This window comes from Trichomonascus vanleenenianus (genome assembly GCF_965637985.1).
Source record: "Trichomonascus vanleenenianus strain CLIB 3782 genome assembly, contig: TRVA0_021S, whole genome shotgun sequence".
Taxonomy (NCBI): domain Eukaryota; kingdom Fungi; phylum Ascomycota; class Dipodascomycetes; order Dipodascales; family Trichomonascaceae; genus Blastobotrys; species Blastobotrys vanleenenianus.
Genome location: NW_027481866.1, coordinates 33,962 through 58,241, shown reverse-complemented (window position 1 = coordinate 58,241; position 24,280 = coordinate 33,962). Strand labels below are relative to the sequence as shown.

The 24,280-nt window shown below is 49.6% G+C and overlaps 11 protein-coding genes across 11 annotated transcripts; 3 read left to right on the top strand and 8 right to left on the bottom strand.

Moving 5' to 3' along the window:
• Window positions 1–674: 674 nt before the first annotated feature.
• On the bottom strand, window positions 675–1,186 carry CYB5 (Cyb5p; the record flags this gene model as incomplete). Its single annotated transcript, XM_076685059.1, has 3 exons — window positions 675–812; window positions 867–993; window positions 1,053–1,186. The coding sequence occupies 3 exons, from the start codon at window positions 1,184–1,186 to the stop codon at window positions 675–677; spliced, it is 399 nt and encodes a 132-aa protein (XP_076540656.1).
• Window positions 1,187–1,729: 543 nt separating this feature from the next.
• TRVA0_021S00628 (uncharacterized protein) lies at window positions 1,730–2,572 on the bottom strand (the record flags this gene model as incomplete). The annotated part of the gene is made up of 1 exon (XM_076685058.1): window positions 1,730–2,572. The coding sequence occupies one exon, from the start codon at window positions 2,570–2,572 to the stop codon at window positions 1,730–1,732; it is 843 nt and encodes a 280-aa protein (XP_076540655.1).
• A 315-nt stretch (window positions 2,573–2,887) lies between these two features.
• Window positions 2,888–3,829, top strand: CKA2 (casein kinase II subunit alpha/alpha'; the record flags this gene model as incomplete). Its single annotated transcript, XM_076685057.1, has 1 exon — window positions 2,888–3,829. One exon carries the CDS (start codon window positions 2,888–2,890, stop codon window positions 3,827–3,829), a length of 942 nt encoding a protein of 313 aa, XP_076540654.1.
• Window positions 3,830–4,688: 859 nt separating this feature from the next.
• CYR1 (adenylate cyclase) lies at window positions 4,689–11,351 on the bottom strand (the record flags this gene model as incomplete). Its single annotated transcript, XM_076685056.1, has 4 exons — window positions 4,689–10,304; window positions 10,363–11,122; window positions 11,173–11,295; window positions 11,347–11,351. 4 exons carry the CDS (start codon window positions 11,349–11,351, stop codon window positions 4,689–4,691), a joined length of 6,504 nt encoding a protein of 2,167 aa, XP_076540653.1.
• An 850-nt stretch (window positions 11,352–12,201) lies between these two features.
• YPT31 (Rab family GTPase) lies at window positions 12,202–13,163 on the bottom strand (the record flags this gene model as incomplete). The annotated part of the gene is made up of 4 exons (XM_076685055.1): window positions 12,202–12,753; window positions 12,805–12,899; window positions 12,950–13,049; window positions 13,101–13,163. The coding sequence occupies 4 exons, from the start codon at window positions 13,161–13,163 to the stop codon at window positions 12,202–12,204; spliced, it is 810 nt and encodes a 269-aa protein (XP_076540652.1).
• Window positions 13,164–14,165: 1,002 nt separating this feature from the next.
• TRVA0_021S00540 (uncharacterized protein) lies at window positions 14,166–14,642 on the bottom strand (the record flags this gene model as incomplete). The annotated part of the gene is made up of 1 exon (XM_076685054.1): window positions 14,166–14,642. One exon carries the CDS (start codon window positions 14,640–14,642, stop codon window positions 14,166–14,168), a length of 477 nt encoding a protein of 158 aa, XP_076540651.1.
• A 515-nt stretch (window positions 14,643–15,157) lies between these two features.
• Window positions 15,158–16,021, bottom strand: NIT3 (putative hydrolase; the record flags this gene model as incomplete). Its single annotated transcript, XM_076685053.1, has 1 exon — window positions 15,158–16,021. The coding sequence occupies one exon, from the start codon at window positions 16,019–16,021 to the stop codon at window positions 15,158–15,160; it is 864 nt and encodes a 287-aa protein (XP_076540650.1).
• A 932-nt stretch (window positions 16,022–16,953) lies between these two features.
• GRE3 (trifunctional aldehyde reductase/xylose reductase/glucose 1-dehydrogenase (NADP(+))) lies at window positions 16,954–17,931 on the bottom strand (the record flags this gene model as incomplete). The annotated part of the gene is made up of 1 exon (XM_076685052.1): window positions 16,954–17,931. One exon carries the CDS (start codon window positions 17,929–17,931, stop codon window positions 16,954–16,956), a length of 978 nt encoding a protein of 325 aa, XP_076540649.1.
• Window positions 17,932–19,418: 1,487 nt separating this feature from the next.
• Window positions 19,419–20,809, top strand: TUB4 (tubulin gamma chain; the record flags this gene model as incomplete). Its single annotated transcript, XM_076685051.1, has 2 exons — window positions 19,419–19,426; window positions 19,474–20,809. 2 exons carry the CDS (start codon window positions 19,419–19,421, stop codon window positions 20,807–20,809), a joined length of 1,344 nt encoding a protein of 447 aa, XP_076540648.1.
• Window positions 20,810–21,296: 487 nt separating this feature from the next.
• MEU1 (S-methyl-5-thioadenosine phosphorylase) lies at window positions 21,297–22,294 on the top strand (the record flags this gene model as incomplete). The annotated part of the gene is made up of 2 exons (XM_076685050.1): window positions 21,297–21,324; window positions 21,384–22,294. 2 exons carry the CDS (start codon window positions 21,297–21,299, stop codon window positions 22,292–22,294), a joined length of 939 nt encoding a protein of 312 aa, XP_076540647.1.
• A 547-nt stretch (window positions 22,295–22,841) lies between these two features.
• Window positions 22,842–23,891, bottom strand: POM34 (Pom34p; the record flags this gene model as incomplete). Its single annotated transcript, XM_076685049.1, has 1 exon — window positions 22,842–23,891. The coding sequence occupies one exon, from the start codon at window positions 23,889–23,891 to the stop codon at window positions 22,842–22,844; it is 1,050 nt and encodes a 349-aa protein (XP_076540646.1).
• Between the last annotated feature and the right edge of the window lie 389 nt (window positions 23,892–24,280).

Sequence of the window (24,280 nt, the reverse complement as noted above, 5' to 3'; positions counted from 1 at the left end):
TTCTTGGGATCACCAAGCGAGGGATTGGAACTCCAGGAGAAATTTTTTGAGATTTCTGGAAAGAATACACAATCAATGGAATGTATTCGAGGTCCAGCCCTCAGACCCCCGTGTCTTGGTTACAGCGTAACAAAGCTTTTCGTTTAAACCCCCCAATCAGTAACAAAACGTCTCTTAAGGATCCAGAAAGGTGAAAATCTATGGATTAGTAGTACTACAGTACTTCTAAAGCACCCAATTAGGCCCCAAAAAGGGAGGGTTTGGGGTTTGGGGAATCCCCCAACTACGCGATCCGGGGATCGCTTCCAAAGTACAAACATATTGGTAGATTTGATTACAAATTTCAGCATTAGTACACGTGTAGTACATTGTATATAACTGGAAACAAAGGGTAGAGTTTCAGAGATAACTTGTCTCATGTTGAGAAGAGCGCCCGAGCCGCACGCGCCGCAGGCTCGAGCCGCAGTTGGGAGCGCGCGCGCCCAGGATTTCAGGGGGATGCGACCAATACGAACCAATGAGACCGTAATCATTGTTAAGCTGGGTGCTCATCGTATTATTCGCGTTCACAGATCAGATGGACCCTTGGAGATATCCTTTCTTTGGGGTGCATTTGTATAGTAGAGAATATATATATTATGACTAGATAATACAGTTAACAAATTAACAATAACTTAGTTGGTCTGGAGGAAGAAGAAGGCGCCAGCAGCGACAAGAGCGGCAATGATGAGGTAGACGAAAGAAGAAGAGCCGCCCTGATCTTCGGCAAGGCCAACATTGACCTTGGCAGACTTCTTGCTCTGAGCGAAGTCCTGTTATGCTTGTTAGTAACCACCACTTAATAAATAAAAAAATGAACAACTTACGTTTGGATCGGCGTTACCAATAAGAAGATTAGTCAAGATCTCCTCGGCATCTTCAGAGTGGCCGACATCTTCAAATTCGCTGGTCGCATCCTTGCCAGCACAATCAACAAGAACTTCCTCACCACCCCTGATTCACAAGTTAGTTGATCTCCTCCTCATTGAAAATAGTAATAGTGTAAAACTTACGGATGCTCGTCGACAAACTTGGTCACGTCATAGACCTTGCCCTTAATGACCATCCACAGGTCATCTCGGTCGTTGTGCTTCTCAACCTGCTCCTTGGTGAAGAGCTTCTCCTCTGCTGGTGGTGGTGTCGACATTTTCAGATCAGTAGTAATATATATGCGAGATGTCTATATATCCGCTTTTCTTTGCAGGACCTCAAATATGAATAGTAAGTTGTCACAAATGATGTGTTGTGCCGAAACAAATATATAAACGTGCCAGGGCTGCCCTCTCTCTTTTTTTTTTCACAACCCCTTCCGTCTGATTCACGGCTCTGGCGACTGTGGTGATGCCAGCTTAAAACCTGATTTTTTCTTTTCCTCCCAACAAGCACGGAGTTCCGAGGTTCCCACATTCGGCATGCCGCTCAGCCTCGTGCGGCTCACCGTCAAATGCCGATCGTGCGGCTCACCCCAAAACATACCGACTAACCGAATGAATGTGACATGTTGCAAGGAACCGGCACAGGCTTCGGCTATTATACATGGAGCATAAGCACACTGAGACCTTGAACATGGCGTGTCAATGGTCTCTTTACCATGGCTCACCAAATATTGACCGAGTGAAGGAACGTGACATATTGCAAGGAGAATGAAGAAGACGCAGCCCTGGATTATGCAAACTTAGACTTGGAACAGTTAGACCTTGAAGACGGCGAGGATCTTGTCAATGGTCTCTCCTATCCTGTCCAGCGGAATGTCTCTCTTCCACTCGAGTTCTTTACGCATGGCAAACATTGCAGCGGCATAGGTGTGGTGATACAACTGCTTGTACTCCTCTTCATTGTCCTGTCGTCGGATATTCCGCAGCCGCAGCTCGTTGAGGATAACCCGCTGGATGAGAGATTTGTTCTTTTGGTACTGCGAAGTCTCGCTTACTGCTTGGTTTGTCGTAGCGGATGACGAAGAGATTCGGCGAATCGGCGGATTGAACGTCGTTCTGCGAGATCGAATCCCTTTCTTGAGCAAATTCTCCCCGGTTGATGTGTCGGTAGCAGACTCGTCCTGGTCAATAATTGTGTCTGTTACTATTTCCGTGGGTTCAATGCGATTCCGCTTCGTCACGTGAATAGGTTCGCCAGCTTTCACCTTCTCTTCTTGCTCTTCTTTATCATCATCTTCTTCTTCTTCTTTATCCGATTCCTTAGCAGAGTCAAGCCGGATTGCGTGGAACTCTACAGTCTCACTTTCGCTGTGAATCTCTGGGTATATGACTATACTCTCGTTCACTAACATGCCCACCGGCTCTCCATTCTCCAACAGGGCCCCTAATCGCGATAACTGCCTTTGGGTCTCGTACTCCCTTGAATACACTCGATAAACAGGTCCATTGCCCTGCCCATGCGGTAATCTGCCGAGATCAACATACTCGAACTTGGTCTGCACTGGTAACGGCAGGCTACCTTCCTCGCCCCATATTTCTACGCCGTACAAAATCTCCCCGCCTTTCCCTATATCGCCTTTCCATTGGCGAGCCAGCATAGTATCCCTTACGTGCCGCTAGGACATTCAATCGTTCAATCCTCCAAGACCATCAAACAAGCCCAGAATGGCTCAAGTGAAAAGCTGAAAAGGATTTCCCGGCCCGGTATTTGGTGGTGCCTGGAATGGAGAAGCGGCTCCGCCGATGGCTGCATCACTCGGCTAAAAATCCTACACCCACCACTCTCCTGCCCTGTGACATTCCCCTACCCCCGCGGGACGACTCGATAGAACTGCAGGAAAACACATTAGTTAGTTAGAAAGGTCAGGATGAAGGAGTCGATAGCCAGGGTGTATGCGAACTACAACCAGACGATGCCCAAGTCGTACTGGGACTATGACAACGTCACGGTCAACTGGGGGAACCTCACCAACTACGAGATTGTGCGCAAGATCGGGCGGGGCAAGTACTCTGAGGCGTTTGAAGGCATAAATCTTATTGGCAGCAAGCAGTGTGTCATCAAAGTGCTTAAACCCGTCAAGAAGAAGAAGATTAAGCGAGAGATCAAGATCTTGCAGAACCTGGCTGGCGGCACCAATATTGTGTCGCTGCTTGACGTGGTCAGAGATCCACTCTCCAAGACACCGTCGCTCATCTTCGAGTACGTAAACAACACCGACTTCCGCATTCTGTACCCAAAGCTGTCGGACTACGAGGTGCGGTACTACATGTTTGAGCTGCTCAAGGCGCTCGACTTTTGCCACTCCAAGGGCATTATGCATCGTGATGTTAAGCCGCACAACGTCATGATCGACCATAAGAACCGCAAGTTGCGTCTTATCGACTGGGGCCTGGCAGAGTTCTATCACCCAGGCATGGAGTATAATGTCAGAGTCGCCTCGAGGTGCTTCAAAGGCCCTGAATTGCTTGTAGACATGCAGATGTACGACTACTCGCTAGACCTGTGGTCTCTGGGGTGCATGATTGCCGCTATTTTGTTCAAGAAGGATCCATTTTTCCATGGTTCCTCTAACACCGACCAGCTCGTCAAGATTTCCCGCGTGCTCGGTACCGATGATCTTTACGCGTATTTGGAGAAGTATAACCTTCAGCTAGACGCTGAATTCCAGCGCGTCCTGGGGTACTTCCCGCGCCGCAACTGGCTACGATTCGTCAACACGAACAATCAGCATCTTGTCACTGATGATGCTTTAGACTTTGTCGATAAACTGCTCCGTTATGACCACCAGGATAGACTTACGGCCAAAGAGGCCATGGATCATCCCTACTTTAACGTATTGAAGCGCAACGACTAACGACAGTAGAGCCGGGCTGGGCCCTTTGCTAATATTATATTATATACGTAATACACGACTGATTATTGATATAACTATTTTTCTATTTTGATTTTTGATCACTTCACTAACAGTTATTGCTATATCGACTGACTGACAAAAGATAACATATCTTTTCCCATAATTCATTACCGTACAACACCACTGGTAAACTGTTTATTTTCTAATTAACGGTAGATGACTACAGTTATCCAACAGATTGATGCGAAGTAAATTCTATAGTATGGATTACCGTAGGCTGCTGCGAATAAGGTAGGCCACTCCCCCTTATTATTTTTTTTATCAGAATCTATACGTAAGAAGTAAAAATTAAACCTTCTAACAGGTGTTTTTTGTATCCTGTACGTACCACGTTACCAATATTCTACAGTAGTCCATTTTATTTTTTTTATCTTATCGGAATCTGGTACATTATAGGTTGTGCCAGGGATAATTCTACCAATACTCATAATCAAACATCAATATACCCCCACTGTTGGTACCTTATTATTGCCTAACTTCCCATATACCGCTAATACTTGGGATGCACCCGTATTCATTTCAATTGAATTTTGTGATGGATAAAGGTACGAAATTTGCTAGTTTAGATATTGTCAGAAATTCCATTGTTTCATGTCCCAGAGATCCAGCGAAACAAGCACAGTACGGTACCAAATATTTAGCTCTTTAACTGGTTGGTACAAGAAGCAACAAATAAAGGAACAAAATAATGTTATCGATATTAACAATGTTTTTACATATTCGTGAGCTTCATACCGGTAGATAATAAATTAATAATTTTTTCTCTCACCAAAAACGTCCCCTTCTGTGTTGTAATAAATTAATTGTTGTCGTTCGCATTGCCGTTCGACTGTCGAGCTCCTTCTTCAGGAATTTGCATAAATCCTCGAAGAGCATTAAGCAGCTCGCCGATCTGGCAATTAAACTCAGACCCCCCTATTCGTGGATCTAACTGCCCCATCACCATTCGCAAATACATCGTACTGACGCAGTTCTCGATTCGCGTTATCATGTGCTCAAAGAACTGAAGATAATCCTTGTCAGTGTTTGGAACACCGGAAGCAAATTGTCTCTCAGTCTTGCGGTTAAAGGACATGAACTGATCTCGTTCAGGGTATCCCTCTTGGGATCCATTCATCCAACTGCAAATTTTCTCCAATCGCGACGCAACTGCCCTCATTTGTATAATCGACTGGAGGGTAATATTGCCAATTCGTCTCGGTGACGATGGGACAAGGCTGAGCACGGGAGTAGCGCCCTGGTCAGCCCGATGTTGCACAGGATGAGCTGGCTGCACCTGCGTCTGCGCCTTGCTCTTTTCCTCGGCGGCCGCCTGATGGAACTCGAATCGCTTCACGAGCCGCTTTGGATACACACACGAGATATTCTCAGGGTTCTCAACACCCTTGAGCTTCTTCTCACCCAGTTCATAGATCGTCCAGCCGACCTCTGAAAGAGTCTTAAAGTTCTTCTCCAGTGCTGCACCAATAGTTTCATCGCCGTATGCATCAACCAGGCTAAGACCGTCCTTGACCTTATCATGGGCTTTCTCGAGCCGCTTCATCTCCATCAAGAAATCGGTACTCAACGTGACTTGGCCGCCATCGGCCTCACTACTGATTCGGGCAGTTCTATTCACCATTGGACCAAAGTAGTCCATTCGGCGCGTAATAACATCACGCTCCCACACTGGTGTGCCCCAGTGGATACCCATCCGCACGCTGAGGCCGCCAAACAGAAGCTCTCCAGACTCTTCGTCGACAATCTTACAGCCTTGATGCGAATTTATAATCTCCTCTGGCCATTCAACTGAAAGCAGCATTTCCTGCACGGAGAGACACCACATCAGCGCTGAAGTTGGGTCCGAGAACGATACAATAAAGGCATCACCTTCAGTCTTGACTTCGTAACCTCGCGCAAGTCGCAGTGTTCGACGCATCAATGTGTTGTGCATTCTAATTGCACTTCGCATTGCCACCGGGTAGGTCTCCCACAACTCAGTAGAGTTTTTAATATCAGTGAAAACCATTGCCACATTACCAATAGGTGGATCAATCTCTTCACCCAATCTGGCCAAAGCCGAATCCTCGGGCAAGGAAGACTTGTTCTTACGCTGTTTGAGCGCCGGGAACAGCTCTTCTTCTGCACCGGGCAGCGGACCGTAGGCAACACTGGCTGGGTTCAATTCTCCCTTGGCAGAAATAACCGGCAAAATCATAGTCGACTTTTTGTTCTGGACGCCAATGCCAAGAACCATCACCATGATCTTATCTGTGCAGCCATAGGCAATAGCGAAATCTCGCAGCTTTTGAGCTGCCAGCATGGGGCTTCGAATGTGCGTTCGAGCCACGTCCGCAGCGATTTCGTACGAAACATACTCCCACAGCTGCTTGCTGGCAAGAATCAAAAAGTCCTCCGAGCCAGTGAGTTCATAGGAGAAAATTGACGGCGCCGCGTGGATGTGCGGAATCAAGTTGTAGAACCCGATTGCTCGCGAAACATCCAAAATTCCGTCCAGTTTACCATTAGACGACACCACACCTGCACCACGTCTGATTCTCGCAAGCTCATCCTGAGAAGTCGGGTCATGACGAGTGGTGAGAACAGTGTACTCGCCAATGCCTTTGGACATAATCGCCATGGAGTCACCAACATTGGCAACATAGATCTTATTGTCGTTGATGTACACAATTGTGGCACAAGACCCAGTCATTCGATCCTGCGGATTAAGGTTGGCCGCAGTAGAGCTCCGATGGGCAATAGCAGTGTGGGCGATCTCGTCTTGAGGGAGCATCGACGTATTGCCGATTTCCTTGTTCGTGTTGAGGAAGGCTCGTCGCAATGCATCGGCTGTGGTCTCTCCCTCCCGGAGACCTTTGAGCGACTCGCTAAACACGTTGACAAACGTCTCCTGAATGAGCTTGGCCACCTTGTTACCATCGTCGTCCCGCTGGTTTCTTCCGTCGAACAAGCCAATAATTGCTTCCTTCTCGTTGCTGCGGAATCTTTCAACAACCATGTCCATAATACCCAAGTTCTCCCGTCGACCAATTGCATCTGCCATACCGTAGCTCATCTGTAGCACCGAAGAGCCGTAGGTTCGCACTCGGCAGTTCTCTGTCTGGTCCGGGACCGAAGGAGTCGTCAAGGTGACATCCATCAGACCTAACACACGAATATCCTGGAGCACGGTGAAATCACTGAGATTCCTCTCTCCTATGTCTCTCGCGCCCTGGCTGTGAACGGTCTTGATCTCCAACTTTTGGTTGCCCGAGAAGTTGAGATACTTGAGGTTACGGTTGTAGAACCAGTTCCAGTCATATGGCCAGTTGTTGATGTTGTATCGCAAGTTGTTCGAACCAACGTCAAGTGTAGTCAAATGGGGCATCTTACCCAGCTCAGCCGGGAGCGTATGCAGCTTGTTGCCATTGACATGGAATACGCGCAAAGCCTGGTTGAATTCAAAATCGTCAGCTGGAAGACCGCTCAACCGGTTGCCCGACAAATACAGCTCGGTAAGCTGGGTAAGCATACCCAATGCACCAGCAGGAATCTCCATCAACTCATTGTAGGACAAGTTGAGTACTTCAAGGGTCCGAATCTGCGAAATGTATTCGAAGCATTCGTCTCCGAGTCGGTTGTCACCAAGACTAAGCACCAGCAGGGTGTCAGCAAGGCCGCGCGATTTAGGTAGAGGCAGCTCAAGCTCTCCACCACTGCCTGACTGCACCGAAGGGATGCTATGCTTTTTATATGAGGGGTAAATCGTGTTCGGCGACCCGGCAAAGGATTCACTGCTTGAAGAGTGGGGCGAATCGGACAACTCACGGCCAGGATACATGCCTGCGCGGCGCGCTTCCTTGGGCGAGGCCGTGGATGCTGCTGAGAGCTCCGACGCCCTTCGCTTATCATTGAGCCGCATCTGGTAGTTGGAGTCCAGCTGGACATCGCTCTTTCCGCCAATTGACGTCTCACTACCCGCGAGGCTACCTGTCCGATACGTTGGCTTCGGGAAGGCATCGAGCAAGTTCGACGAAGCATTGAGCACGGTAAGCGAAGTCAAGTCCCAAATCGCGTCTGGCAGCGACTTAAGGTTGTTGCTATGCACGTCGAGCCACCGGAGCTCTTTGAGCTCGCCAATCTCGTTGGGGAGACTCGCCAGCTGGTTGCTGAAGAGACTCAAAAACGTGAGCCGTTTGAGGTTGGCAATCTGAGGAGGTAGCGAGAGCAAGTGGTTTTTATCGAGAACAAGCTTTTCCACCATGGGGATCTTTTCCAGGAAGTTTTCGCTCAGAGAAGTAATCTTCGCCTTGGACAAATTGAGCACGGCCAGCGTATAGTGAGTCTCGGCAAACGAAATACGGGTAATGGGGTTCCTGTCAAAGTAGAAGACCTTGAGTCGTGGGAAGGTGTCCTTGAACAGGTACACGAGATTCTTGGAGCAGTAGAGGACCTCCAGCTTAGGCAGTTCGCTGAGAATGTCAATGTTCTGGAGCTTGTTATATCGTATATCGAGCTCCTTGAGAGACACTAGTCGCCTGAAAGAGTCTGGCAAACGCTGTGCAATGTCATTATTTGTCAGCAACAGGCGCTCCAGCTGCGACAACTGGCCAATTCGGCTGGGCAGCCCTTGGAGGTGGTTGAACGAAACGTCCAGGTCATTCAGAGTAGTGATATCGCAGATTTCATTGGGAAGATGCGTCAAGTTGTTCGAGCTCAAGTTGAGGCGTCGAAGGCTACTGAGAATGGCAATATTCGCCGGGACAGTAACCAGTCGGTTCCCCTGCAAATTGAGGTAGGTCAGCTTCTTCAGGTCGTCAAAAAATACGTGGTCAAGTTCATCAAGCAAGTTGTTGGACATGTCCAGGGCAGTGAGCCTTGGAGCCTTTTTGATGTTCGGGGGGAACTGGCGAGCCTGATTCTCGACGTAGCGCAGCCTTCGCAAGTTCACACAGGCCTGGATGAAGTCAAGTGGGATCTCGACCGAAGGATTCTTGGACACGTCCAGCACCTCAATGTCGGAGCAATGTTGATAAAAGACAATTGGGATTGTCTCGAGCGACATTTTCTGCAAGTTGACATGCGTGAAGTCCCTGGACATGACGGCGAATTCCTCGTCCGAGAACTTTCGCAGCTCCTGGCGCGAGAATACGAACCGACACAGGTAGCTGAGGTCCTCTCGACCAACATCGCCAAGCCGATCGCTATCCGTGTAGCCCATAGATATGAGCATGCGCTTCTGGTACTGGAGTGGGTGTTCGTTTTTGTCCATGACACGAGTCAGTCCGCTAGTACGCACAGAGAGCTGGTAGCCGGCGGTGGCGCTCATGAAAAACTTTCTGCCCAGCATTTGAACGAGCTCCTCCACAGTGATATTCATATCGCACGACAAGGTACCAAAAGTGCCGTCCTCTCGGAACACTCGAAGGCAGTGTCTTTCCGCAACTTGCTTTTTCGCAGGTGCCTTCTCAGGTGCCACCGTCGACGGCTGTTCTTGAAGTTTGGTCTCAGGGACCATAGGCGTAGCGACACGCCAGCTCTCTGGAGCCATCCAGCCAGTCTCAGCAACATTAATGGCGCTAACATTCGCTGCTGCCCTCTGCATTTCCTCCGCAACGGTATCAGACTGCGTCGACATTGGCCGAGGTCGCGTAGGAGGGGTACCAATCCTATCATTATTAATATTAGTCGCCTCATTCTGTGGTGGCTGGGTGGTGAATTTGCCGTCGAGGGAGATTCGCTGCTTCTTCATTTTTGGGTCATTATCATTATCAATTTGGGTGGTGGTGGTTTCATTAGTCAAATCATTAATGCGGTCATTAGGTTGTCTATCCGGCCTGGATGAATCTGGAGACTGGATAATGCCCTGCATTTCGTCCAGGTTCGTGTCAAGCATGTACATGGGCCCTTCCCCGTTGTTGAACGAGCTCATTTGCGGAATTGGAGGTAGCGGTTTCGGCGCAGGTGTGCTTGTACTCTTGGACCGCTCGCGCCCCTGTGGAGGAGCTGTTGATTGCTGAGGAGAGCTCGTGTTGCTACGGGACGGCGACTGATACTCGTACGCGAGGCTGCTCTTGTGCCGTGCATACGGTTTAATCGACGGCGGACCAGTCCCTGGTGCTTTGGAGAATTGCGTAGTAGACGAAAATGACCGCAATGGCAGGAACGTCTCGGAGCCTTTGTGCTTAAGGCCCTTGAGGGGCTGCTGTTTCGATGCATGGAAATCAGCACTCGACTCTCGCCGCGGCATGAGTTTGCCAAAGAACGACCGTTTGTGCTTACGTCCTCCTTTCTGGCCGTCTTCGCCGGAAAGATTATAGGAGGATACCGATTCCGATCGCAGGCTATTTGCGTAGGACTCTTCTGTCTTAGCTGCTACCGCCGCAGCTGCCGCCTTTTGCTGCTCATACATAGACTTTGTGTCCAACACCGTCTCCTAAATATTTGTTAGCTCAATCTAAATAAAAATTGCCAAAAAATGGGGGAAAACATACCGGGTCTGGATAAGCTACACCCTTACCTCCAGGATATTGCTTCTGGTCATAATACGCCGGATTCATATTCGTAATCAACGATAGCTCAGACGGATCAAGTGACATGGGAAGCGAAACCTGCCCATTCGATGGACTGTCCGATCCGCTCCCCATCATCAACCCGTCATTCTGAGATCTCCGTGACATTGACGAAGATTGTGTCGTCTGCGAAGCATACGAAGGCCTCCTATAGTCGTCGCTAACCGAGAGCGATTTGTTGTTGCCGCTGTTGTAGTTCTGCGGCACGCTAAAGTTGTAGTAACCCGAAGCATTACTGTAGTTCGCATAGCTCTGGTTACTGCCGCCACTCGAATCTCGATCCGGTAGGCTAGAAATGGTCGGGACGCGCTCAAATGTCGCCGAAGAAGGCGCATAACCCTCCCGCTCCTTGAAAGTAGCATTGTCCTCCGAAACTCTTTTTTTACTACTTCCCTTGCCAAGACCGGTGCTGCTCCCTCCCAGGGTAGGCAAATGGACTGTCGACAGAGCGTGCCTCAGTCTCGGAACAATACTAGACTTGCTAGGCTTCCTTTCGCTTGTCGCAACTGGCGAGGTAGGCTCTTCGTCGGTGTCGCCGCGGGAATATGCATTGCCAGGCGAAACGGGGTACTCCCCGGACGACAGCGGATCCAAATCGTCGTCATACGCCGTCAGCATATCTGTCGTCAGCGCTGGTGTCGACGGAGAGGTCTGTGAAGAAAACGCAAAATCTGGTTTGCTCCTACAATGATCGTTAATATCCCGCACCAATCAAGACAAAGTTCAACATACAATTGGCCCCTGCGAAACAGCTGGAGCTTCGAGAAGGAGGTTCGCCGGTCTGGACGTTCCGGAACCGATTCCACCGTGCCCTGCGAAGATGACCGCTGAAGACGGTTACTGTTCGCATCCATCCTAACCCTTTTGTTAGTAATCAATCCCCTCCTAAAATGGGAGCCTACATACGACATTCGGTCGGGTTCAAGAAAACGCCTCTCTCAAAGACCGCCTCGTACTATGCCGGTCTAGTTCTGTGTGCCGTGCAGCAAATTGCTGTCGTTTACCGTCGTGCTCTTCGTGATCGTTGCCCGGCTGTGGGTGGGGGAGCGTGCGCGCAAAGGAAAAAGGGGCCCGTCCGTCGGCACCCGACCGCCGCACCGTCCAGAGCCTTTCATGCAGGGACTGGTGGTTTACGTGCTCATATCTGCTTACACCGTGCCCATATCTGCTTACACAATGAATCTTGGACCCTCCAGTGGCTCCATTTGCTCTACGTAGTGAAACCCATAAACAACTTAATTCTACTTGGGGGCCAGCCCCCAACCCCCGTAGCTCGGTTGCGCCGAGGGATTGTAGAGCTCTATGAGGTTTAGGAGATACCTCCGCGTAGCGGAGCCCTAGGGGGGTTTGATTGACTTGGGGGCCAGCCCCCAAACCCCCGTAGCTCGGCTGCGCCGAGGGATTGTAGAGCTCTGTGAAGCTGAGGAGACACCTCCGCGTAGCGGAGCCCTAGGGGGGTATGGGGGGACTTGTCCCCCCATGACCACTCCGGGGTTTGATTGACTTTGGGGCCAGCCCCCAAACCCCCGTAGCTCGGCTGCGCCGAGGGATTGTAGAACTCTGTGAAGTTTAGGGATGGATACGCAGTTTATTAATACACAAAACTTCGGACAAATGTTTTCGTGGACCATCCATCGAGCTCCCGTGGCTCCACTGAGCAGAGGAAGGAACTCAATTGGGTCAATACCTCCACGAAGTGGAGCCCCAGGGGGGTTTGGGGGGACTGGTCCCCCCATTAACACTAATAGGGGTATTCGAGGATTAGCAGCAGGAGTAGTGGGAGGCCGAGGGCCAGTCTAGGTCTATAACTCCTCGGCGATTCGTGGAACTGTCGCGGCGACCGCCCATAAGGGTGATCAAGCTGCGTCCCTGGGAGCGCGGTAGGGTGTGGTCCCAGGGAGTGATTTCTCCGTACTGCACGCCGCTGTCAATGTCTTCAGGGTCAATGTGCCCGAGCTCGACCTTGGTGAGGATCATCTCTGCCAGGCGTGAAAACGCCTCTGTTACGTTTTCACCAGTTAACGCTGAGGTGTACATGAGCGGGATGTTTCCGTTGCGGAGACAGAACTCCATTGCTTCGGAATGAGGCACCACCGTGGTCGGGTCCGCGTCAATTTCAAGATCCACCTTGTTCCCAAGCACGATGATGGAAGTGTTGGGTGTTGTAAGTGCTCTGATGTCGGCAATAAAGCCCTTTAAGCTGTTAAACGATTCCCGGCTCGTGATGTCGTATACCAGAAGTACTCCTGCGGATCCTCTGTAGTAGCCTCGTGTCAGCGATTTGAACCGCTCCTGGCCCGCTGTGTCCCATAACTAGACTTGTCAATGCCTGTGTATTTCACCTAGTCTTCTTTCTTGACATACCTGTAGCTTCATGCCACGCTTAGAAGCCCCTTGGCCGACTTTGATGATTTTGGACGAAAACTCAACGCCAATCGTCTGGCTGGTCAATATCTTCCCTGTTTAATTGTTAGGTTTAAATTAGGCATCTCTACTGAGTTCAACATACAGTCGCCCTTGACAAATCGATGCAGAATGCACGATTTCCCGCACCCACTAGGACCGAGAAGGATGATTTTGGCGAGATAGTCATACAGAGCGTCCAGCTCCTACGAAAAAGTTAGTTCAACGAACACCCCTGAAAGGTACGGATCACTCACCTGGTCCATATACATGGAAGTAGATGACTTGGACGACGCGGTTGAAGGCGCTCGTCGTCTCATTACTTCGGAGTGTTAGTACATGAGGGTCCTCCTAAGGCAGTTGGCGGTCTGGATAGGGAGGGGGTACGTGAGGCTGCGATTAGGGGGTCGGAATGCCGATAAGGGGGAAAAATACGAGATGCTGTTATCGTCTGTACCGTATTACACCGTATAGGTACCTGGTGTATTGAAGGATATATTAGTAAAACGTAGTGAAGGTGTAGTGAAGGGTGAAAATTTATAGGAGATGTAGATGTTGGTCGATTATTCAATTCGTGCTTTTGAAGGGGGGTTCTTCCATCTATGGTACTGGGAGTACTGTAAACAACCTGCGTCCCCGAGCTTCAGGGGGACCCCCAAGGCATCGCCTATTGTAAGCTTCCGATATTATCGATCCGGGTTGTGCAGCCCAAATTTTATTGGTCATAACCTTTCTCAGCCTTATCTATACTAAAAAATTGATTTATCTTGCCGGAACGGACCAATCTGAATGATAAATTGTTGGTACACAGCATAAGAACAGCTGTCCCGTGGATAGCTGATCTTTTAGGTCAAATGATTATAGATTGTTAGAACCCCGGTATATTGGTCAATTATTGGGATGGAGCCTCGGCTTGAATGTTGCTACTAGACTTCTTTCCATTGGTGTGATAACCAGTAATTTGAAATGAGCTGTGCTTCAGACACACTGCAGTTCGCCTAACCAAGGATAGTAGGTGATCGCTTGACCACTACATATAAATCATAAAGAATTATATCCAATATATCCAACCACTCGGTGCCGGTATTGCCGTGCCTATAGAGAAATGTCGTATTCTATCAATGCTATAATCGTTATCGCGTATCGGAACTGTCTTCCACTTGCTGCTGGCTGCCTACACAGATCAATTCATCTTTAATGACAAATACCCATTTCCAGAAAGGCGTAGATTGAACAACTCGCCATGTTAAGTGATGTAATAAATAATCCTAAATAGCATAACCAAAAGCTGAATACATAGCAGAATTGAGCCATCACTCACTTTAATACACCACTTTAAGTCGTACACGCTCACAATCATGCGTATCCTGAGAATGTGGATCGCTGAAATACGCAAGAAGCGGCGAACCAATTCCGCCAGGAACAATTCGCTTACAAAGATACCACGTCTGCCTACCATTGAGGCACAAATAGCAGTCTGAAATTGCATACCCAGACTGGCTGGCGCAGGTCTGTACTGCGACTCGCGGGAAGTCGTCACACTCAACAAAGACTCCATACCCGGTAGGACAGTTGTTCTTCTTGTAAAAAAGCCTCCACTTGTCGTCCAACCTGAACCATTCCTTGGGGCTGTGAGCAGCCCACGTGTAGTAGTTGCCGCCATTGCCAGACCCGCCAGCGACAATAAATGTGTTGTTGTAGTCGGGGTTACTCGACACAACCTGGAGGTAGAAATCAGGTGCCATGGTGGCCTGAGCTACCAATGCCATGATTGATACTACAACCGTCCACAACTTCATTGCTACAATTAACTATGATATAATTCACTTGGTACAACGCTACGACTAATTCAATTGAAATCACTGACGCTTGAAAGAACAGGAAATCTGCCGCATACTTATACACTTCAAGAGGCTTATTTTTAGGACCATCACCAGCTCAGTGTCGCGTCAATCACTACCCCTGAGCTGGTACTTCCCATTCGGGTCAAATACGAGGATCACGAACTACGATATCATCAATCCTCCGCGAAGCGGAGCTACGGGGGTTTGGGGGCTGGCCCCCAAGTACGCTGTAACTGCGGAGTACTCATGGGGGGACTAGTCCCCCCAACCCCCCTGGGGCTCCGCTTCGCGGAGGTAGCCAATTGACCTCCGCGCAGCGGAGCTACGGGGGTTTGGGGGCTGGCCCCCAAGTCATTCTGGTATCAGCTCTTGGGGGACCAGTCCCCCAAACCCCCTGTAGCTCGGCTACGCCGAGAGATTGGAATCTCTCATAGTTTGTATTCTATTCTAAAGGCCCACTGTGTTGGCAATTACTGGGCAGAAGCCTTGGCGCCCTCTGATACATCCTTGTAAACGTCGAATCGACGCTGGGTGGAGATTGGGATGCCGCTTCGCACAGACTGAAGCTGCTCGTTGACCAATTCGGCATAAAGGATCTCCTCACCCTCGCCCGCCTCAGCAATGGTCTTGCCCCACGGGTCGATAACCTGCGAATGCCCGTAGGCATGGTAGCTGGAACTCAAGTCCCGGGCCGGAGACGCAGTAAGCACGTAAAGCTGGTTGTCCACGGCTCGCCCTCGGGCCAGAAGGTTCCAGTGCAATGGGCCGGTTGTAGTATTGAACGCACCCGGGTAGATCATGGCGAACGCGCCCTTTCGGGCGGCAATCGCAGCAAGCTCTGGGAACCGGATGTCGTAGCAAATTCCCAGCCCAACTGTGCCAAACCCGTCAACATTGAACACAGTCGCCTTGTCTCCGCCGGTCAGAATCTCACTCTCCTTGAACCGGATCTTCCCCGGGACATCAATGTCAAATAGATGCACCTTGCGGTGCTTGGCAATGAGCTCGCCCTTTGGATCAAACGAGATGTTCGTGTTGTAGTACTTGCCGTCCTCTCCCTTTTCCGGGATGGACCCACCAATGAGGAAGGTCGAGGTGGACTTGGCAAGCTCACTGAGGAACTTGGTGGTCTCGCCGGCCGGAATGGGCTCAGCATACTGCGGGAACGCCGTTACGGCGTATGGGCTGTTGAAGCACTCCGGCAAAACGACAAGCTTGGCCCCGTTCGCGGCAGCTTCTGTAACCCGCGACTTCACTTTGGCCAGGTTCGCAGCTTTGTCTGCGCCGGCTGCCAGCTGCACTAGCGCTACCTTCAATGTGTTCTTCAGCGACATCTTTTGTGGAATAAATGGTGGCCTTTGGCGGCTTTAATAGTTTGGGGTGATGTAAGGCCGGAAGCGGGGATGCTCCTCCGATCACCGTAGTGAAGGGTAGGTGTCGCCTATTCTCGGAGTGTTTCCCTGGGGGGCCAGCCCCCCAGACCCCCCAGGGCGACGCTACGCGTCGTTCTAGCTGCTCGGGGACTATTGCTATGAGAGCGTGGTGAAAAGCTTGCTGGATGACCAATTTTGCTCGGAAATTGTAACTTCGATGTATGGTGATGAGATAGCCGGACTAATCTGGTATCTTCTGGGTGTTCAACTTCAGGCACTTCTATTATACCAGAACGAACTATTAAAAATATCATTTATAATATACGATTGTGCATTAATTGGCTCATTAAAGAATCCGCATTGGTGGTTACTGATGTTATACTGGATACTGAATCCGTTCTATATGATTACTCACCAATTCGATGGCAATAAAATTACAAATACACCATATTTGTATTTGCATTACCGTAATTTAGCGGCTCAATTGTTGTTCAACAACGCGACTGATAGCTCGTTACATAGGTATTACGGCATCATGATTCACATCTAACGTTGTCATTCCACATAGTCAAAAATAAATTCAACTATGTTACTCTCACTTCACTTCTTATATAACGAATACAGGCTGTTGAATTCAAGTATGAATACACTGGCACTATACTTAAAAGTTGATCTAACTTCGGGAATTCAAATATGAATAGCCTATGTTGATCGAACCTGGGCAATTCAAATATGAATAGCTGACATTGATAGAACTTCAACAATTCAAGTACAAATAGCTTACAAATTGATCAAAATTTGAAAATTCAAACAAATTGATTCATAAGGTGTCATCATTTCATAAAATTACATAAATCCCATTTTTTACACCACTTTCTAATATATCGCATGGCTTAGAAAATTGGGATTGGAGTTGGCCAGGTGGCTGGGTTGTTGAATCGCAGACCAATGTCCAAACCAGAAATGGCCTTGATCTCCTCCTCGGTCAGATCAAAGTCGACAGACTTAAGGTTCTGCTCAAGTCGGCCCTGGTTGTTGGACTTTGGAATGACAGCAATGTTTCGCTGGGTGACCCATCGCAGCACAACCTGAGCTGGGGTTCGGTTGTGGGCCTTGGCAATACCAGCGACAACTGGGTGCTCGAGAACCAATGGGTGCTTGTCGACCAATGGGTGGTTCATCTCAATGAACGACTGTGGGCCGAAAGTGGAGTACGCAGTAATGGCGATGTTCTCCGTCTTGACGTAGTTGATGAGGTCCTCCTGAGTAAGGTATGGGTGGTGCTCAATCTGGAGAACAGATGGTCGGATCTTGGCGTAAGTAAGCAAGTCGTGGATGAGACCGGCGTTGAAGTTGGAGATACCAATGTTTCGGACCAAACCCTTGGCAACACACTCCTCGAGAGCAGCCCAAGTCTCAGAGATTGGAGTGTTCTGGAGGTAAGTGACGCCCTTCTCAACATCGGTGAGCAGGTTTGGTGGGTATCGCTCAGCCGGGTCGACGTACTTCTGGGCAATTGGGAAGTGGATGTGGAACAGGTCAAAGTACTCGAGGCCCCAGTCGGCAAGCGACTTTCGGAGCATCACCTCAACGTGCTCCTTGGCGTGGAAGGTGTTCCACAGCTTGGAGGTGATGAAGATCTCCTCCCGCTTGATAATACCGTCGGCGATGGCCCGTCGGACACCCTCGCCGCACTCCTTCTCGTTGTCGTAGTCCTGAGCACCGTCAATGAGTCGGTAACCGCTCTTAATAGCGTTGTAGATGGTGTCGGCACAGGTCTCCTTTGGAACCTTCCAGGCACCGAAGCCAACAAGTGGCATCTTGTCGCCGGTTGGCTGAAGAGTGACGGATGGAATAGTAGTCTGGGTCATTTTTTATTACTTCTTTGCTGTTGAAAAATGTTCAATAAAGAATGTTCAATTCAAAGGAGAATGGTTAGACCTTATATAGTTTTAGCTTTGCTACCTAAAATGACGCAGCCCATGAAAAATAAATCCGGGGCAGCAGCAAACCATAACAACCCCTCTCTCTCTCCGGCCACTTTACCGTTCCATCAGAAGCCCTCGGAACATTCTTGCCTGTCCGGCGGCAGGTTATGCACCATGAATTCACCCGCCTGTAATTCGATGCGTGCCTGTACGATGTGTCGTTCCTGTCTCACGGGTAATTGGGGGCCAAAACTCCCAATTTCCCGGGACGCCCCAAATACCCGGAAAACCAAAACCTCCTCCACCAAAGTGGTTACTCAGTGTTACTCAGCAGTAGCTATGATGGCTCCTCACATGAGACTGGATGGATTTTTTTTTTTTTTGGGTGGTGGAGTTTGGTTCCTGACGATGTGCAGTGCGGATCTCGATGATTTTTCCGATATTCTTTTGTAGTTTGCCCGTTTCAAATCTTCCCCCAGATTTGTCTTGCACTGTTAAATTGATGTTGAATAGAACGGCTCAACTAACCATTTTCGTATCTTTTGCACATCATATTCTAGAACTAACATACCTCATTTCTGTAAACTACGTATAACTATGGAGCAAATAACGGAAGCCTTTAGGGTAACCCGTTGATCATCAGTGGAAATCACTAGTAGATCACGGTCCGAGCCGGAGTTATTAGCGGGCGATGCGCCTGGGATCTTCATGGTCTCGTAAATGCCCAACGGTTTAGGCAGTTTTGGCTATAATCTACAATTCTATTCACTGTTAATCTGCTACATTGTATTCACTCGAACGTCCTATGGCATATGGATGAATGTAATTTTGCCAGACCCGTCGGTATTTTAGCCCCGCAGGTCAACCACTCGTATTCCCGCATAACTAAACAGCCAATTTAAAACCTGCCTAAAGCGGGGGAGAACTACACTAAATCGTTTGGAATGCTACCGTTATCTATCACATTGATATCAGCTACGCCGATGATACTTGGGGGGCTAGCCCCCCAAACCCCCCGGGGCTCGGCTTCGCCGAGGAGAACTGATATATTGGATAATTCCTGTTGTTTCAATGGCACTTCATCCTCTCCGTTAGATATACATATGAAATACCGAGTCCATTAGTGCGGTGAAATCTATTGTTAGGTTAATTAGTGCGGGTCATCTCTCTCACCATACTCATTCAACTCAAACCGAGCCGCAAGCGTCTCAAAGAAAAGCAGAAATACATCATCTATGCGTCTAAAATAACCTGCTATAACCCGATTTCAACAATCCCTCCGCGTAGCGGAGCCACGGGGGGTTTGGGGGGCTGGCCCCCCAATATAAACCCCGCTGAAATAACGCCCTCGGATCGGGTGAAAAAAAGGGGTGGAAAAACGCGAAAAGGCGCGATATCATCACGACGACCCCCAAACCGTGTAGTAAATAATGCCCAGGTAAGTCGAAATATTGGATTACTAGAATCAGAACTAATAGTGGGTAGGGAGTTGATTACGATCCAGACGGGACAATGCGGGAATCAGATCGGAGATCAGTTCTGGCAGCAGCTGTGTCTTGAGCACGGCATATCGCTGGACGGCACACTGGAACCATATGCCATGGAGAACAGTGGGGGCGGAGACCGTAAGGATGTATTTTTCTACCAGTCCGATGATACGCGGTACATTCCGCGAGCCATTCTCATTGATCTTGAGCCACGGGTCATCAACAGCATCATGGTCGGCTCCCACGCCAAGATGTTCAACCCCGAAAACATATACGTCTCTCCGGACGGCGGGGGAGCGGGGAATAATTGGGGTGCTGGTTACCATGCCGCTGAGAGGATCCAGGACGAACTGATGGATATGCTGGACCGTGAGGCGGATGGAAGTGATTCGCTCGAGGGATTCATGCTGTTACATTCAATTGCTGGTGGTACCGGATCGGGTATTGGTTCATTTCTGCTCGAAAGGCTTAATGACCACTTCCCCAAGAAACTTATTCAGACGTACTCAGTGTTCCCGGAGAGCCAGCAGACGTCCGATGTCGTAGTACAACCTTATAATAGCGTTCTAACCCTTAAGCGGCTAGCATTACACGCTGATGCAGTCACAGTGTTGGATAACGGAGCTCTTATGCGCATTGCGGCTGATACGCTGAATGTTCAGAGCCCGACTTTCCAGCAAACGAACCAATTGGTGTCTACCGTGCTGTCGGCTAGCACCTCTACTCTGCGATATCCTGGATACTTGCACAATGACTTGGCGAGCATCCTGGCGTCACTCATTCCATTCCCCAAGTGCCACTTCCTCATGACCTCATACACTCCGTTTACGAATGATACTGTGGATCAGGCGAAGCTGGTTAGAAAGACTACAGTGTTGGATGTTATGCGGCGATTATTACAGCCCAAGAACCGAATGGTAAGCACTGGCCAGTCCAAGAACAGCTGCTACATTTCTATTCTCAACATTATCCAAGGTGATGTAGACCCCACGGACATTCACAAGTCGCTGCTGCGAATCCGAGAGCGCAATCTCGCCAGTTTCATACCGACCGCCCCGACGTCGCTGCAGATATCGCTATCGCGCCGATCGCCGTATCTTCCGGCCGCTTCCAACAACCGAATCTCCGGCCTCATGCTGGCGAACCATACTTCCATCACGTCGCTGTTTAAGCGGACTGTTGACCAGTACGACCGGCTGAGACACCGCAATGCATTCATTGATCCCTACCGCAAACAGCCAATGTTTGAAAACGGATTGGAAGAGTTCGATGACGCGAGAGCCGTGCTCAAAGACATCATCCACGAGTACCATAGTCTCGAGCCTGAGGAGTAACCACCACCAATATTTTTATCCAATCCATTCACAACGTTACAATTGAAGACATGAATGAATATGAATTGTTTGGGGAGGGGTTATGAATAACATCCGTCAATGGAAATAGCCAGTCACGGTACTAACGGAATATACCCATTTCTACGACATGGATCAAGATAAAATGAATATGGGGGTTTATTTGGAGGCTCTACGCAAATAAATTTGAGTTATTTGTCGCTTCTTATCGATCTCTATCTCGGATAATCCGCCAGAATATTATGTTATATGCGGTGTACCAGTACTAAAATTCAACGTCCAACGGTGAAAGTGAGACGCGCAGGTGTGCCGCATTCCCAGATATACGCTGGGTATCTGAAATGTACGCCGAGTACGTCACCCCCTGGAGTGACGCGGGTGAAAAATTACCAAGCGGCCATCTCTCGAAGAGCGCATATATATATTTACGTTCATACTCCAATCGCTCTTCTCCCTATTTTGAAAAAAAATGTCCGATTTGCCCACTACTTTTGATGGTAAGAACGAATGACGATTGGATTGACGATTCGGTTTCTAACCAAACGCACGTTTACAGAACCCGTTACCCTCGGTGTTATCGGCGGAACCGGCCTCTACCACATGAGCTGCCTTACTCCAGTGGCTAGACTCCACGTAGAGACCCCATGGGGTAAGCCATCCTCGCCAATTACCATTTCCCGTACCGCAGATGGGTTCCCAGTTGCTTTCTTGTCTCGACACGGCCAACACCACCAGTACACTCCGACTTCTGTGCCAGCCCGAGCCAACATTGCAGCTCTCAAGAAGCTCGGCGTTAAGGCCATCATTGCTTTCTCGGCCGTCGGTTCCCTGCAGGAGCACATCAAGCCGCGAGACTTTGTCGTGCCGAACCAGGTCATTGACCGAACCAAGGGCATCCGGGAGTCCACCTTCTTCGACACTGGCTTTGTGTGCCACGCTGGGTTTGGCGATCCATTCGACAACGAGCTGGGTGATCTCATTGGCGAATTCGGCCACGTGCTCAAGGGTGAGCATGGCGAGGAGATTGGCCTGCACTCGCGAAAGACTGAGGGCCAGGATGTGACGCTTGTGTGCATGGAGGGTCCTGCGTTCTCGACGCGAGCTGAATCCCGGCTCTACCGGTCTTGGGGCGGATCCGTGATCAACATGTCGTGCATCCCGGAGTCCAAGCTTGCGCGGGAGGCCGAGATCTCGTACCAGATGGTGTGTATGTCGACCGACTACGACGCGTGGCGAGAGGGCGAGGAGCCGGTCACGGTCGAGACTGTGGTTGGTAACCTTAAGGCCAATTCGGCCAATGCCGAGGCGCTCATTGGCGCTATTCTCAAGAAGGTCGAAGAGGGTCTCAAGGCGGGCAAGTTCGACAAACTCCAGGGCACCATGAAGTTCGCCCTCTCCACCAGCCCTCACGGTATTAACGCGGAGCTCAAGGAGAAGCTCACATACATCTTCCCAAACCATTGGTAGACCCCTCCGCGAAGCGGAGCTACGGGGTCTGGGGCTGGCCCCAGGTAGATAATATATACTAGACGTCCCATAACACTCCACTGGTAGTACTAATGGGGGGACCAGTCCCCCCAAACCCCCCTGGAGCTCCGCTTCGCGGAGATATTCAACCCATTGGCTGTAAGTAAGGAAGATCTCCGAGTGCTCGAGGATGGCCATCCGCTTGGGTAACAAATCCCTATGACCGCGTAACAAACTTCCGTTACCACTGTTACAAACTCCCAATGCATCCGTCACGCGTAACAACTCGTAGTTACAGAAATTACAGAAATGCTGTAGTTGAACTGTACGTGCTGCTTACCGGGAGGTAGGTGCTTCAACCACATTTGGGAACAGGCGACCCATAATCTCTTGCAAGATATTCATCTGCTGGTCCTATATATGCAATAAATACTAGATTGTTCTATTACACTGTAGTCCATTGGGGGAAAGGTCCTCCGCGAAGCGAAGCTACGGGGTCTGGGGCTGGCCCCAGGTAAAGATGGGTAATAAATACTTAGATGTCCTTTTAGTCCCGTGGGGTTCGGCGACTGGGGGTGTCAGCCATGTATATATACCGTCCTGTCGGGGTGAACGGCGTGCCTATAGAAGTGACACTTGTGTTAGACGGGGTATCCATAAGATGGGCGAATTTGTTAATTGCAGACGTGGTTTTGCCGACGCTATTCGTAGCATTGAGGCTGGTCGAGTTCAGCGTGCTTTTATGCAGGAGTGGGCTAACTGCAGGGTTAGCGGTTGTTGGGGTTTGAGCCGGGCTCGACGGGCTAGCCACGATCTCTCTATTACTCCGTGGTGAACTGGCGAACTTGGATGGCGAGAATTTAGAAGGTGAATTGACGAATTTCGACAATGGCGATCCGGTAAGCCCTGCGGTCGTCGATTTTGAGAGTGGCGAGGGCCGTGGAGATATTCTCGTGTGCGGTGAGGACTTGAGGTACCGAGGAGGGCTCGCCGTATCTGCGGGACTAACTGTTTTTGGGCTCTCTGGCAGGCCCAATAGCTTACGCTGGCTCGGCGTAAACGCCAGATCGTCGAAGGACTCCTGCGGTCTCAGCAGCTGGTACACTCCAATGAGGATATTATAGGCAAACAGCACTTGTAGCGCTGTCCAGAGGTACCACCATGCCGTAGCGACCTCTGGGAACTCAGTTGCAATGTAGATTGGAGATGACTGGGTCCATTTTCGGACAATCCGGTCTCCAAAGTAGCTAGCTACTAATAATCCCGCGTTTATCAGGCTTTTCCGCAGGACGAGCTCCTTATTAACGGTTCTCTTCATGACATCCTTCATCGCCGGGTGTTCCCAATGTCCAGTAGGCATTTTCGAGGGCGTAGACGGCTTCGATGCATTTGGTGTGTACTTCTGTGCCGACTCTGGACCACCCGGGCTTCTGATCTGCGATTGAGGAGTCGCAGGGGCCGCCAGAGGTCTGCTTGATGGAGTCTGGGCCGTTTCCGGCTTACCCATTGGTGTCGAAGGAGCCATCGCCTGGCGCTGTTTTTTGGGTGTTCCTGACAAATACAGGGATTTTGAAAATGGCGAGTTTTCAAACGACATTTTGCAGACTCGTTTCTTCTACCCTTGGAAAAAAAGGCTTTCTATGTCGTTCTGTCGTCGATCTATGGAATGTAGTGAAATGTCGTCGTTGAATGTCGCGTGAAAAGGGGGAGCAGAGGAAAAAAAAATGTTGTGATGTGTTGCGCGCGCGCATTGCTCCCAACTGCTTCCGCCGCACAGCCGTGCGCAATCGACAGCCCCTCCACCTTTTGATGGGAGACTGTGATCAACGTCGTTACCAGGAAGAGCATGCGAAAATGGGTTGGATTGATATTCAGAATGTCTAGACCACATGGTTTAAACAGTTACACAAAATGAGTAGACGGTCAATAAAGGAAAGTGTTAGAGTGTTTTTTTTTTGCCCCCAACCAGCAAAGAATATTCAAATA